This window comes from Chelonoidis abingdonii, chromosome 8 (assembly GCF_003597395.2).
Source record: "Chelonoidis abingdonii isolate Lonesome George chromosome 8, CheloAbing_2.0, whole genome shotgun sequence".
NCBI lineage: Eukaryota > Metazoa > Chordata > Testudines > Testudinidae > Chelonoidis > Chelonoidis abingdonii.
The window spans coordinates 37,899,786-37,914,067 of NC_133776.1; the positions used below are offsets into that span (position 1 = coordinate 37,899,786).

The 14,282-nt window shown below is 41.1% G+C and overlaps 1 protein-coding gene across 2 annotated transcripts in view; it reads left to right on the top strand.

Annotated features, from left to right (window-relative positions):
* SERPINE2 (serpin family E member 2) overlaps nucleotides 1-14,282 on the top strand; it is a 112,697-nt gene that overhangs the window by 86,546 nt on the left and 11,869 nt on the right. For both annotated transcript variants that reach the window (XM_075068546.1, XM_032777916.2), the window contains exons 2-4: nucleotides 4,543-4,818; nucleotides 9,454-9,681; nucleotides 10,542-10,739. In XM_075068546.1, coding sequence (XP_074924647.1) covers nucleotides 4,563-4,818; nucleotides 9,454-9,681; nucleotides 10,542-10,739 — 682 coding nt within the window. In that variant the 5' untranslated portion in view covers nucleotides 4,543-4,562. The remainder of the gene's footprint in view (nucleotides 1-4,542; nucleotides 4,819-9,453; nucleotides 9,682-10,541; nucleotides 10,740-14,282) is intronic.

Here is a 14,282-nt window from a genome sequence, read left to right on the forward strand (position 1 = left end):
AAGTTTTGTTGAGCATTTCTCCTGCAGGACTGGACAGAGGGTTAGCAGCAAAAGTAAAACTTCTGTCTTTAGCTTCAGGCATTCGAGCTTTGTAAAAATACTAACTTGAAATAAAATATCTGGTATCCTGGCAAAAGTTTGTAGTATAACTGTCATGAGAATTTAAATTGTAAGGTAGTGGAATGGTTGGCACTCTGATTAAAAATAAGCAGCATTATGCTTCGGATTCCCTAAAGAATTCGTTTTTGGGCCTGATCATGTAATCTTTATTCAAGCAAAATTCCCATAGACTTTAACTCTATAGCTCTTCTTGGAAGGATCCAGTCATCCTGCCAGTAGTTCATGTGGATTTAAATGGAGAGTTGGAATTGTTTTCCCTCATGTTATAAATTACTACATCATGGCAAGGGTACATTAGGATAGAAAAGTCATTCTCCAGAGATCTGACCCCTTTAATAGTTGCACTTTATGATTCTTTCAGGAGGATATATTTAGTTTTAAATGGCAGATTTTAACTGTGGGTTTACTTCATCTTAACACAACTGATTTATTATGTTTGTTGTCCACCATTTACCTGTGTCCAGATGATCTGTAGCTGCAATAAAGGAGTTGACTAATAAAAAGGAAGAAATAAGGGAGCCCTAATTTGCTTGTGCATTTCTGTTGCCTACCTGGTCCAAAAATACTTGGCTAGCAGACTTGTTCCTTGCTGCTGTGGGGATGGTTTACTGCCTCAGACTCATCATGTGACTCTTCAAAGGGCTGGCATGAGAGACTCAACTGGCCTAGAATGTCCTGCCATCGGAAGAGCCTATTGTTGGCCTTGCTCTTACAGCAAGGGTAGTCAATTATTTTTTGTCAAGTTCCAAATTTCTTGGTCAAGATATAGTCAAGGTCCAGACTCTAGAGAAAATAATAATAAAATAACAATGATAAGTTAAATATGATTTTTGGGGTCCATTCAAAAGTGTCTGCTGGTGCGGATTTTGCTTGCGGTCTGCCTCTTGGCTACCTTGTCTTACGCTCTTCTTGATTCTTGGCCATTTTAGGACTTTCTGAATAGGGAAACTCTGACTAAACTAAAGAGAACTAAGTTAAGAAATATTTGGGGACTAGAGAGATCTCTGAATTTCTGCTGTCCACTGTATGAGGATGAGTGAATTTGACATGTTCTCAGGAAATTGAGATAGATTGGTGTCTCCAAAACATTGCAATTCCTGTGAACTCTTGTGTCGAAGGTGTAGTGGGGGAAGGGAAATATATCGGTATAGAAATTAACATTGACATTTAATGTGAGTGAGAGAGAGAGAATGAACAAGCGCATGTGCACACAAAACAAGTGTGGTATTGAATTGGGATGTGAAAACTCAAAGGAGTATGTTCTGTATCTTTTTAACCAGCTGAAGAGCATACATACCACATTGTTGCTCTTACAGGTAATTTTTAAACGTACAGTACCTTAACTTCCAACTAGAGTTAAATGTGGGTGGTACTTTGAATTTGTCTGGACTAATTAAGTAAATCAACATGCCATTGATCATTCTAAATGCTGGTATTCAGTAAGGCATTAACATAAAGATGTTCTCTGTAGCATTCCCATGGACAGATGCACCCCTCATAAAATCACTAGCTTATGGCATTTTAATTGTCTCTTGGTTGAGAGTTGTAGCACAGAGACTAAGATCAAGACCAGGTGTGCCCCTAAAAGACTAGGCCAACCCTCCAAATCAGACCTAACCCACTTCCCTCCTCAGAGCAAACTGGACCTGTCCTGCATTCTTTCCCACTTTGAATCCTACAAACTGGACCAGAGCCACATCCCTCGCAAATCCAGACTGAACCAAACCCAAATCCCTCCCAAGACCGAACTGGACTAGACCCATATCCTTCCCTAGACCTAGGGCACTGGTGGGGGAATAGGGCAGGGGACAAATTTGTTTTTCACATGCTCATTACTTTGAAAGCTTTCACTTAGTCAGTAGACACCTGCTAAGCCCAGCCGTTTACCATTTTAGTGCATTTTTCTCTGTCTTAAGAAGGGAGGTTAGGCTGGGATGGTGTTACATCTGTGGGAGTTTATATGAGAGAGACTGTAAATTGTTCACTGAATCACAAAAGCAAGACTCAAACCTGACTTGACTCTGAGAACATGGAAAATCAATATTAAGGTCTCTCTTTTGTTGTTTGCTGCAAGCAGCTATATTGCTACATTCATGCTTAAATACTATGGAAGAAAAATATTGGCATCATCTTAGATCTGTGTGAGCTATTTATAACAGTTTATCCAATGAGCTAGATTTTTCCATTCACAAGCAAATTCTTTTTTACATATTTGTGCATTTCTAATTAATTGGTCTATATGAACATATTTTAGCATATAGATGTGAACTGTACTTGTGCCATATCTGCCGAGACTAGTCATTTTTGCCACATGGTATTGTTTCTGTTCCCTGATTAGATGAATGCAGAAAACAGGGCTTTCATTACACCCATCCTGGTTTCTTGCTTCTCTCGGAGAGAGGCTCAGGACAGTTTGTGGAGCTGGGAGGAATTAGGCTGACAGGATTAGGGAATTTTTAGAATATTTTTAATTCTTTCTTTACCAAGCCCCTTGAGTCAGGCCTTACCTGGAACATAATTGTCTAAATAAATAAATAAATAAAATTACCTGTTGTATAATTAGTTCTTGGATCCAGTTTAAGAGTAATTGCATATTGGCATTTATATGCACAGTCCCAAGCCATGCAGATTGCAGCAATATCCTTAACTAGTTTATTTAATTGTCTCTGATTAAAGTTTTTGCGTAGTCCTGCAAAAGGTAAAATCTGATGTCCTGTTAATATTGTTTAAATGTGTTAATGCAAAAACTTTGGTTAAAGGTTTTGGCAGTATTGTTCAGTGACAATGTATTTTTCAGACACTTGATCTTGTTCCTTTTACATCACTGTTTCACCTATCTACCAAGTGCATTTACTAAGTTGCTGTTTTTTGTCATGTGCCTATTCAGCACAGTCAAAAAGATGCACGTAGGCCAGGAGGCAACCTTAACATTGGCATTACCAGCATAGTTTCATTGTCACAACCTGGCTTGCTTACAAATGGCAGGCCGTAGTGACTTAACTCAAAGAAACAACACCTTCACCACCACTCCTCCTTTTTGCACTGGACAATCTTTGAAAAGGAAGTCTCTTATTTCCTCATCTAGCTAAAACAAAATTTGACACTTAGGTTTGTTTACAAATATATTAGTACAAATAAACCCTACTAGTAAGAATGTTCATAAACAAAACTAATAGTCAACATGATGGATTGAAATTCAGCTTCTAGTTCACGTGATTGAATAACTTTTCCTATAATTGGTTCTGCTCTAGCCTATATCATGGCTCTCAGAGGAGGAGGACAAGGGGAGAAAAATCTTATCTGTAAGTGTCAAGGAAACTGTACTTGATTGCTGTCAACTGTGTTGTAACTAACATGGTTGTATTGTGATGTAGATAGATAGGATCTCAGTTACCTCTGTAGTTTCCCTTAAAAACTCTGTCAACTGCTACTGTTCAAATCCAGTTTAGTCTGCAGTATGCTCAGAGAGCTCCAACTCATCGTTTTGCAAACTAATAGTTGCTTATACATCAATCCTTTAAGAATGGTTATAAAAATTTTCAAAAAAAAAAAGTTTTAACTTTAAAGGGCCATAGGTTGATAGGCAAGAAGTTTAAAACGAACATAGGCAAACAGTTTTCCAAATCCTAAAATAAAAAAAGCTATCTCCTCTCCAAACTAAGGACTGTAACATGCATGCATATAGTATATATTGAATCTGAATTCCTCATCTCGATAACTTAATAAACCAAGACCCATGAAGTTCTCTCTGGATACATATACACTACAAATACAATTGTGCTGGGGGACTAGGTTGGGTCATGACTATTCTTGGGTGCATTTAAATTGTGCCCTGGTTCTGTCAACAGTACAGGAGCAAACCATGATTGAATTATGTCCCTTGAACTATGATATAGCCTTGACAAATACAACATTTCTGGTTTTTCATTTCCAAGATTCTAGCAGAATTCAAGTACACTGTCCGTTGTTGCTTTGCACCTTGTGTGATCATTTACACTCATGCAAGATAGGTGCAAACTTACCATTCTGACCTTGTAGAGTTTTACACCCACTGTGTAATCCTTTTGCCTTAATATAAATGACTATACAAATTTCAATACAATGCTGATTTGGGACATTGCCAGAATTGCACTGAAAGTCTTTGTTTATATGAATGACATAAACTAACCATATAACTCGGCACAAATGTCATTCTTTCTGTTTCTGGAGGGAATGGTAGGGGTGCTGAACTTGAGCTTTGAGGCTTATTGGCAAAGCTATGTGAAGTTTTCACAAAACATCCACTACATATGTCTGACTTTAGCTAACTTTAGAGACAGCCAGCTACAACTACACTGCATTTAGCTAATGTTAACATGTAACCGTAGCAGAGAATTTTTATGCTCATGAAAGTGGTCTTTAACTTTTTTTTGTCTCCTTTAGGTTATTTTTGTTTAGAAATCATGAACTGGCACTTCCTTCTCCTTTTCACCACCGTGACTTTAACTTCTGTGTGGTCCCAGTTCAATCCTTTATCTCTTGAGGAACTAGGCTCTGACATTGGAATCCAAGTTTTCAATCAGATAGTCAGAGCTAGACCTCAGGAGAATATTGTGGTTTCTCCACATGGGATTGCATCTGTACTGGGAATACTTCAGCTGGGTGCTGATGGCAAGACAAAGAAGCAGCTGACAACTGTGATGAGATACAGCGTAAATGGTCAGTTTTTATCTGTTATTGATTATTATTAATAATAATGTTATGAATCACTTCATAAAAAACCTGCATAAACTTTTAAGGCTGGAAGAACAATATATTTTAATGGGAGGTTCTTCAAATTGTGCTACATTGTTTACTAAAACTGGCTTGTAATGCAAAGTAAGGTTAGCACTAAGAGAAGGCCATACCTCATAAAATGTCCTCTACAGTATAGGTTACCAGATAAACATGGACCCAGTTTAGCTAGAAAATTCAAATTCCATCTCTTCTCACTGTCGTTGGTGCCATGCTTTGGGGTGACCTATAAACTATTTAGGTGGAGGGTGTAGAAAGATATAGGGATAATTTGGATCTCTTGATCTCAGAAAATCAGTTTCTGCCATTCCAAGCACCCCTCCAACAACAATACAATCTACCTGGTCCAGCTACATGGCATTACTTGCAGCTTAAGCATCTCTTGAAAGACACATTTGATCCTGATGTGCTTGGGAGCACCAAACACTCCAGAACTGGTGGTGTGTAGAGAGCTCTCTAGGTTCACTTGAACATCTGTAGCCTGTTATGACTTCCTGACCCAAAAGATTCTCCCGAATTTAGATTGCCTGTACCATGACTGGAATTAAGATTGGTGTGTATTATTGACCCCTTGCCAGTGGGCAAACCATTTTAAGACTCTACTGTTGATCTACGATTGACTGATCTGGCAGAAAATTATTTCTTCGAGTGCTTGCTCATGTTGATTCCATTCTAGGTTTGTGCGCGCCCACAAGCACAGTTGTCGGAGACTTTTGCCTTAGCAGTATCCATAGGGCCAGCTGTGGTGCCCCCTTGAGTGTCATACCCATGCATCGGTATATTAGGCGCTGCCAACCCTATGACCTCTTAGTACCTTCTTACTGCCCATGAGGTTGGAGTGCCTTGTCTTGCCATTCTCAAGAGCAGTTCTTCATAGATCTTTGTTCTACCTAATCTGTACCTCAGTGTGTCACCAACTGGTTGATCGTGATCAACTGGTCAATCCTAGAGGATCTGCCAGATGGACAGATTCCTCTAGGGCCTTGAGTACCTCTACCTGCATGTCAAGGATCCTGTTCCTCTGTGGGACTTGAATCTGGTGCTGTCGCAGCTCACAGGTCCTCCTTTTGAGCCTTTGGCTTCCTGTTCTCTTCTTCTCCTGTCCTGAAAGGTTATATTGCTGGTTACAGTGAATTCAGCCCACCAAGTCTTGGCGATTCAGGTGCTCACCTCGGAACCACCCTATATGGCCTTCTACAAGGACAAAATCCAGTTGAGACCACACCCGGGAATTCTGCCCAAGGTGATCTGTTTCATTCAAGCCAGGACATTTACTTATCGGTCTTCTTTTCAAAGCCGCTTAAGTCAGAGGAGGAACATAGACTACATGCCTTGGATGTTAGGAGGTCCCTAGCCTTCTACATCAACAGGACCAAGCCATTCTGTAAGTCTACGCAGTTGTTCATCACAGTGGCTGACAGGATGAAAGGACATCCTGTATCTGCCCAAATAATTTCTTCTTGGATCACCGCCTGCATTTGCTTCTGCTATGATCAAGTGAAGGTGCTGCCCCAGGTGATTGTCACCGCCCATTTGACCGAGGTGCAGGCCTCAGCTTTTCTGGCCCAGGTGCCTATTCAGAACATCTGCAGGGCAGCCACCTGGTCATCTGTCCATACGTTTACTTCCCACTATGCACTTACCCAGCAGGCCTGGGATGATGCTGGCTTTGGTAGGGCAGTGCTACAAGACATGAAACCATGAACTCTGAGCTCACCTCTGTAGATACTGCTTTTGAGCCACCTAGAATGGAATGGACATGAGCAAGCACTCGAAGAAAAAAAGGGTACCTATCTTTCGTAACTGTTGTTCTTCAAGATGTTACTCGTGTCCATTCCATTACCTGCCCTCCAACCCCTCTGTTAGAGTTTCTGGCAAGAAAGAACTGAGAGGGTGTAGGGTCGTCAGTGCCTAACATACCGATGCATGAGCACAGCAGTCAAGGGGGCGCCACAGCTGACCCTACAGATACTGCTAAGGCAAAAGTCTCCGACAGCTGTGGGCTCTCGCACACCTAGAATGGAATGGACATGAGCAACACATCTTGAAAAACAAGAGTTACAAAAAGTAACTAACTGTTTTTTGTTTTTGTTCATACTGGTCCCTGTGTAGGTTACAGTGTGTGGCCTTGCCAAAATATATTTCTGCTGGAGATTTGGGTCTCCTAGAGCCACACTGGCTCATATGTTTTGGGACTGTCCCAGGATACAGACCTTTGTTGAGAGTTTCAGCCAAGGGGCCAAGAAATGAATGAGACTAAACAGTCCTCTTAGCTTTACAAATAATCTCTGCAGCACAAAGTTGAGGTCCAGTGCCAGCACAGTATGGGTAGATTTCAATGCCTCTATTCCTGTTGTACTAAAACAGTCTTTAATTCAAGATTTCAGAAATTATTGGGCAATAAAATATTTTTATATTTAGTTTGTTATAGGTCTCTGAGCCCACTTAGTTGGAGGGCTCTCTTTTGGATCTTTTGGTGCTTTTTTTGGCTTTGCTTCTGTTTCTTCTGTCAAGATCCCAGACTCTCTAGCCTCTCCTGGGCCTTTTTTCTGTTCAAACACCCCTTTCTTTCAGTCTCTGTTCCTGACATTGGCATGAATCCCTATTATTCCTCTACCAGTGCCTTTCCTCTAGAGAGTAGGGTGAGACTACTTGCAGCTTCTTAGCATGCCAGTGAGGCTTAACAACAGCACAGAATGCTGGCACTTACAGAATCTTAAAGGAACTGTGTTTATGAAATGTGAAACCTTCCAAAATGTGAGTACATTTTCAGACGGATAAAGAATGAGTGACGTTGATGTTTCCTGTAACACACTGTCCCATCCTTAATTGCTTTGCTGTGCAGTTTTCTGTTTAGGGTATAGCTAAATTATTTATTGTTGCATAGTAAAATATCCATATGTTGAAGATTCATATCCTTTTATGGGATAATCTTGAATTTAAAAGCATTTTGAGTTTTCTAAACATAGCTATCTGCAAGAATTTTGAAGCATTGAAACTAACTGAATTTATTTGGTTTGAATTAGTCAGTCTTAACAATCCTAGACACTTGAGACAGGTTCTCAAACTTTTCTGTAGTGATCCATATCTTAATATAAAGTTTCTCATGGACCGTCATCTATTTTTAATGTTTGCATGTACCTCCTCTTCTCTTGTTGATTGCCTAATAACCCTGTGACAGCTACAAAAGTTGCTTACTTGGAAAGTAACTCTAGTGAAATATTTAAAGCATTTTTAGCTATCCTTTAATGCAATTTAGCAGCTGGAAGCAAGGAGGAGAGACAGTACCACGTGAGCAGCCACCAACAAATGTTCAGTGGATGGCTAGTGGGCCACAGACTAGTGTGAAAACATCCGTTATGGCATGCTCACCAAAAAAATATGCCCATAATATGGAAGACTGTGAACACATGGACATCATATGATCTATCTTACTAAAAGATTCACAGTAATATAACCAGCAGGCCCAACTATTGAGGACTTATCCTACATAGAGCTGAAATCGTCTTTTTTGAATCTTGCTTTTTTTCCCTGCTTCTCTTGTCTTGTTTAGAAGCATTAATGACAGGTGGAACTGAGGTGTGACAAATGTAGTAGTTTTCCTGTGCTGCTCTAAGGGCATGGCTACACTTACCAGTCATAACACCTTCCTTGAAGACCACTCTTTCATATACTAGAGACTTTCATGGAGCATATTGCAACCTATTAATAGTTGATACCCTTGGATAAATACTCTACTTCCTTTTAGAGGCTGGAGTCTAATACTGAATTTCCTTACTAATGTAGCCTAGTCTTCAGATTTAATTTTAGTTTGTTCCAAAAACTTTCCAAAGGTCTCTCTCTCTCTTTTGGTTAGCACACAGTTTCCAGAAAACCGTTTTTCTATCCCACCCTATTTCTTACTGAATGGAATGGAGGGATCAAAATTGACAACCTTAGTTTTTCAGTTTATGGTCTTAGTCCTTCCTTCCCCCATGACTTCTATCTCTTGAGAACTACCTTTATTCCTGTGCTTATGGGGCTTCTACTCTGAGTGGCCAGAATGAATATCCTTATTCAGTTGTAGCTGCTGGGAAGATGAGGACTCACACCCACAAAATAACATTGTAGTATTGTGTTAAGTTGCAGTGCTGTAAACATGTCAACATAAGGTCAAGATATTGCAGCTAATTTATGTTGTAGCTCTCAAAACTGTCATCAGTTACACTAATCTAGATTTGTTTTTTTGTTTGTATCTATTCTAGAATAAACATTTTAACTGTTGTCCATACCAGAAAGTTATTGATTGATATACTACACCAGGACTTGGATGTACAGTACAAAGATTAGACAAAGAGCCAAATTCTTCACTGTAAAGTAGTGTCCTTCAGATGAGTCAGAGATCCTGTTGCTCAGATGAGTGTTGAAGAATGTCTGTCAGTGGCATTGGTATTCTTTCTTTACCCCATCACGTTAATGTGTGTGTGTGTTTGGATGTTAGTAATTACTGATACAAGTTAACTCCTTTAAAACTTCTTTCATTTTCCTTTCTAAATAAAATTTGCTGTTATTTTTAACTAGGAGTTGGTAAAGTATTAAAGAAGATAAACAAGGCCATAGTCTCGAAGAAGAATAAAGACATTGTGACAGTTGCTAATGCAGTGTTTGCAAAGAGTGGCTTTAAAATGGAAGTGCCTTTTGTTACAAGAAACAAAGAGGTGTTTCAGTGCAGTGTCAAGACTGTGGATTTTGAAGACCAAAATGCAGCATGCAGTTCCATTAACCAGTGGGTGAAAAATGAAACAAGGGGTAGGTATTGAATTTTTTTGTGTAACTGTGTTAAACACTTATTTTATAGACACTAAAGTTGAGAGAGGGGTAAAATTTTTAAAAAGTGGTGGGAAGACACTGAATCATCTCATCTTAATTTATCCCGTGTGTGTGTGTATATATAATAATTTTTTAAACCTGGGTGCACCTTGTCTAATTACTTGAAGATGCATGGTATCTATTGTCTTTTAAGAGTCACTTCCATGAAGCTAATTCCAGTGATGTTATTTTCATAAACAAACAAAAAAAAACTGCAAAACCAAACACTTCCACTATTCAAACTTTTATCCACATATTGCTGAGGCCAGAGTTCAGATTTTGCATTACAGCATAATTAGCTTATATTGCATCTTGATATCTGTTGGGAGATGAAAGTGACATCCTGGGGATGCTTGCAATGTGTCATTGATTGTGGTGACGGCAATGCATGGATGTCAACAAGTGCTGGAGATTTTTCCTTTTAACTTTTCATTTCCAGGCTGTGGCTGTTTCAGCCTTAATTGTTTAGTTTAGTTAACACCACAAATGTGCTAAATAAGGCCTTGCCTGAGCACAACTCTTAGGTGGGTGCTAGAGTGTTCCCTCACTAGTGAAAACTAAGGCCCTAATACAGCTGCTACTCTTCTCAGTAAAATGACTCCACTGATGTCAGCGGGCTCTGAAATGAGCAGAGCCAGAATTCTTCAGGCTGGTGTTAGCAGCCATCTTTGCTCCAATTCAGAATGAATGTTACCTAGTGAATTACAAAGTACATGGGCTCTGTTTCATCATGACCAGCTGGCTTACATTACAACAGAAAATGCTCAGTTTCCACCTTACCTTTTTTATTTTATTTTCAGGTATGATTGATAATCTCTTATCTCCAGACATTATTGATGGTGCTTTGACCAGGCTTGTGCTGGTAAATGCAGTGTATTTCAAGGGTTTATGGAAATCACGTTTTCAGCCTGAAAATACAAAGAAACGCACATTTAATGGAGCTGATGGGAAGACTTACCAAGTACCTATGCTGGCCCAGTTGTCTCTGTTCCGCTGTGGTAAGCTCAGGAGCTAGTTTCTTGTAAATGAAACACAACTTTTTGTACCTGTACTCCTTTCAAAATGTAGGCAAAGAAGGTTAATGTGTGTGTTTTTGGGGGGGATATGTAGCATTCCTGTTTGAGTAGATATTTGTGTTGATAGGTACTGTTGGTTAAGTGGGAAAACTTTTCAAACTCCTGTCTAATCTGGATGAAACACTGAACTGTAAATAGTCAGAACCACTGGAAATCAGGTGACTTTTATTTAGGTGCATTGTTTTAGATGCTCCTGTTCAAAACCTTTGGCCAAATAAATAAGAAATAAAATGTGTCCTGTTCTTAATCAAAAACCTAACTAAAGTAGAAAAACTTAGAATTACTTTATTTTTATGTTGTATTTTAGCCATATATTGTGAGAAGGAATATGCTTTAAAAATCAGCAAATAAAAATTAAAATACAGAGTTTTTTCTTTCTTTCTTTCTTAGCAGGCCATAAGAAGTGTACACAAAGCATGCTTAAATTCAGTTTAGATTCTGTAGTAGCAGACAGCTGGAAATAGTTTTGTAGACAATAACCATTGAACCAAGGGACAGAGTAGCTCAGGGTTGCTTACCTCTGGAGGCCAGCATTTAAATTTTAAATTGAATTGCAAGTAAAAAGGAATTCACTGGGTTCAGCCTAATTTCTGTTTGTGCCTGTCACAAAACCAGAACAGAAGCCCACTTGACTGGCAGCCTCTACTCAAGAGTTCCAGTACTGAAGCGGGTTTTGCTGATCAGACTCACAGTGGATTGGGAGCATTTTTATAGAAGTGCGTGCATGTTTTCTGCCCGTGTTCTAAGATTAGACAAGTGCCATTTGTAACTTGCTTTCATATGCACTAAACACTATTACAAGGAATAAATTTAGAAATAAATCTGAAAAAATCTTACTGGTAAAGAAATGTACAACCAGCTAGCCAAGAGGGCAAACATTAATTAAGTGAGCAGTGTTAAATATGTGCTAGTTTAGCCAACATAGGAGCTTACAAATCAATCACTCTCTGGTTTAAAAAATATTAAACTATTTTGTACCTTGGCCATGTCCTGAAAATCTTTACACATTAAAGCAAAAATTAAATGCTTTAGACAGATAAAACTTGAGGGATGTGAATGAAAATTGTGGAGTGAAATATGTAGGATCTATACTTCAGAAAAGGGCAATACATCATGGTCAGGTCTTGCTTACCATTCTTACATTGCCCTAAAATTTATAGGGTCTGAATCTGGTGTAAATAGGGAGTAACTCTTTTATTACATTGTCATAACCGTGATTAGAACCAACGCCATTATTTTCAAGGCCTTTAGATGGAAAGTATTAAGATTCCTGTTGCAGAATTGAAACTCCTATTTCAGGTTAGGTATCTTAATATAGACGAATGCAAAGATTCTTGGATTTCTTAGTAGTGTAAGAAGCATATTAGAGCAAAAACATTTTGTAGACACCTCCACTCCCATTTGTAGCTCTGAAGATCACAGCATCCTATGGCAACCACAGCAGCTGTTTGCACGGAAATGTAATATGGGAAAGTAAGTGTGTGGTGCGGTTTTTAAATGTAATTTAGCCATGTGAATGAGGGAACCTGGAAACATGTAATCACCAGGCTGTCTACAGACCACTAGTTTGAGAACTGTAAACCTAATGTAAAGGAGCTACTCAGACACAGAAAATTTTCTTTAGTTGAGCTGGAAAAGGAGGTGAGCTGGGAAGAGGTAAGCTAACAGTTCTCTACTACCATCTCTGTAATGAGCTGGTTTCAGGCAAATGGTCTTAAGGCTGCAGGGCTCTGCAAACGAGGTTAATTTTCCGGTACAGAAATCCCTCATCAATTTGGGTTGGCAGATGTGGATTTTGATGCAGAGTGGGAAGTGTAGTGAGATTTTGCTGCTGTGTAGTGACTCTGTCCCAAATCTCAGTCTCTGGCACCTTGTGGTCCGTGCAGATAACTGGCTCTTCTCAGCTGAGACACTTCAAGTCTGGTTGAATCATCGGGCCTCTGGCTCCAGTCAAGTGTAGTATCAGGGTTGGAAGGGACCTCAAGAGGTCATCTCGTCCAGGGGTTGGAACCTTTCAGAAGTGGTGTGCTGAATCTTCTTAAATTCACTCTAATTAAAGGTTCTTCGAGTGCTTGCTCATATCCATTCCAGTTAGGTGTGCGCGCGCTGCATGCACGTTTGTAGGAGATTTTTACCCTAGCAACACTTGGTGGGCTGGCAGGGCGCCCCCTGGAGTATCGCTGCCATGGTGCCCGATATATACCCCTGCCGGCCCATCCGCTCCTCAGTTCCTTCTTACCGCCCGTGTCGGTCGTTGGAACAGTGGAGCACGGCTTAGCTGATCTCCACCTCCCTAGCTCTTCGCTCGTTTCTATAGTTATAGTGTACATAGTTAGTTTTCCATAGTTCTCGTTAACTTTTTTGTATTAGTAGTTTATAGTAGTTAGAGGGTTGGGGGCTAGCCCCTTCTCCTCCCCCGGTACTGGGGCCCATGCCCGGTTCACCAGGCTTCAAACCTTGCGCGCCTGTCATCGGCCGACGCCCACAGGAGATCCGCACGACACCCACAGGAGATCCGCACGACACCTGTTTAAAGTGTCTGGGAGAATCCCACCTTGTGTACAAGTGTCGAATCTGCAAGGCATTCAAGCCCCGGACAAAGAAAGAGCGGGACATTCGCCTGAAGCAACTCTTGATGGAGGCAGCTCTAACTCCCCCATCTTCGGCACCGACTCCGGCACCGGGGACAAGTGCTTCCCTCCACACCGGAACGTACCGTTCTGGCGAAGACTCCTCGGCACCAGCCTTCACCAGCTCATTCCTCTGGCAGGCACCGATCCCTCTCCCCAAGGACCAAGAGGCACAAGGCTCCTGCAGCACCAGCATCTGTACCGCAGTCAGAGTGTACATCTAAGGTGGACCGCCCGGCACCGACCTCTCCCTGCTGACACAGAGGAAACCAGTGCTCATGCACTGGAACCGCATGACCTTCTGGAGCCGGAGGTACCCCTGGACCAGGCGTCAGTGCAGGACCCACTCGTCCCGGGGCTGTCATCTTCCTCCTCCCAGGATGAGGCAGTAGCGGGGACGTCATCATCGGGACCACCTCCGGTCACACCAGGACCTTCTGCGGCGTGTCGCCCAAAACATCAACCTGCCGGCAGAGGAGGTCCCAGAGGTGGAGGACCTGGTGATTAGCATCTTGTCCGCGGAGACACCCACCCGAGTGGCTCTCCCATTCATCCGTTCGATCCAGGCTAGAGCTGACACTATCTGGCAATCCTCAGCTTCCATCCCACCCACAGCCAAGGGGGTCGAACGGAAGTACATGGTGTCTTCCAAGGAGTATGAGTACCTCTATGTGCACCCCGCTCCCTGTTCCTTGGTGGTACAGTCCGTCAACGAACAGGAACACCACGGCCAACAAGCCCCCGCGCCTAAATCTAGAGAAGCTCGGCGCATGGATTTGTTGGGCCGAAAAATCTATTCTGTGGGAGGTCTCCGCTATGCGGAGTTGAACCAACA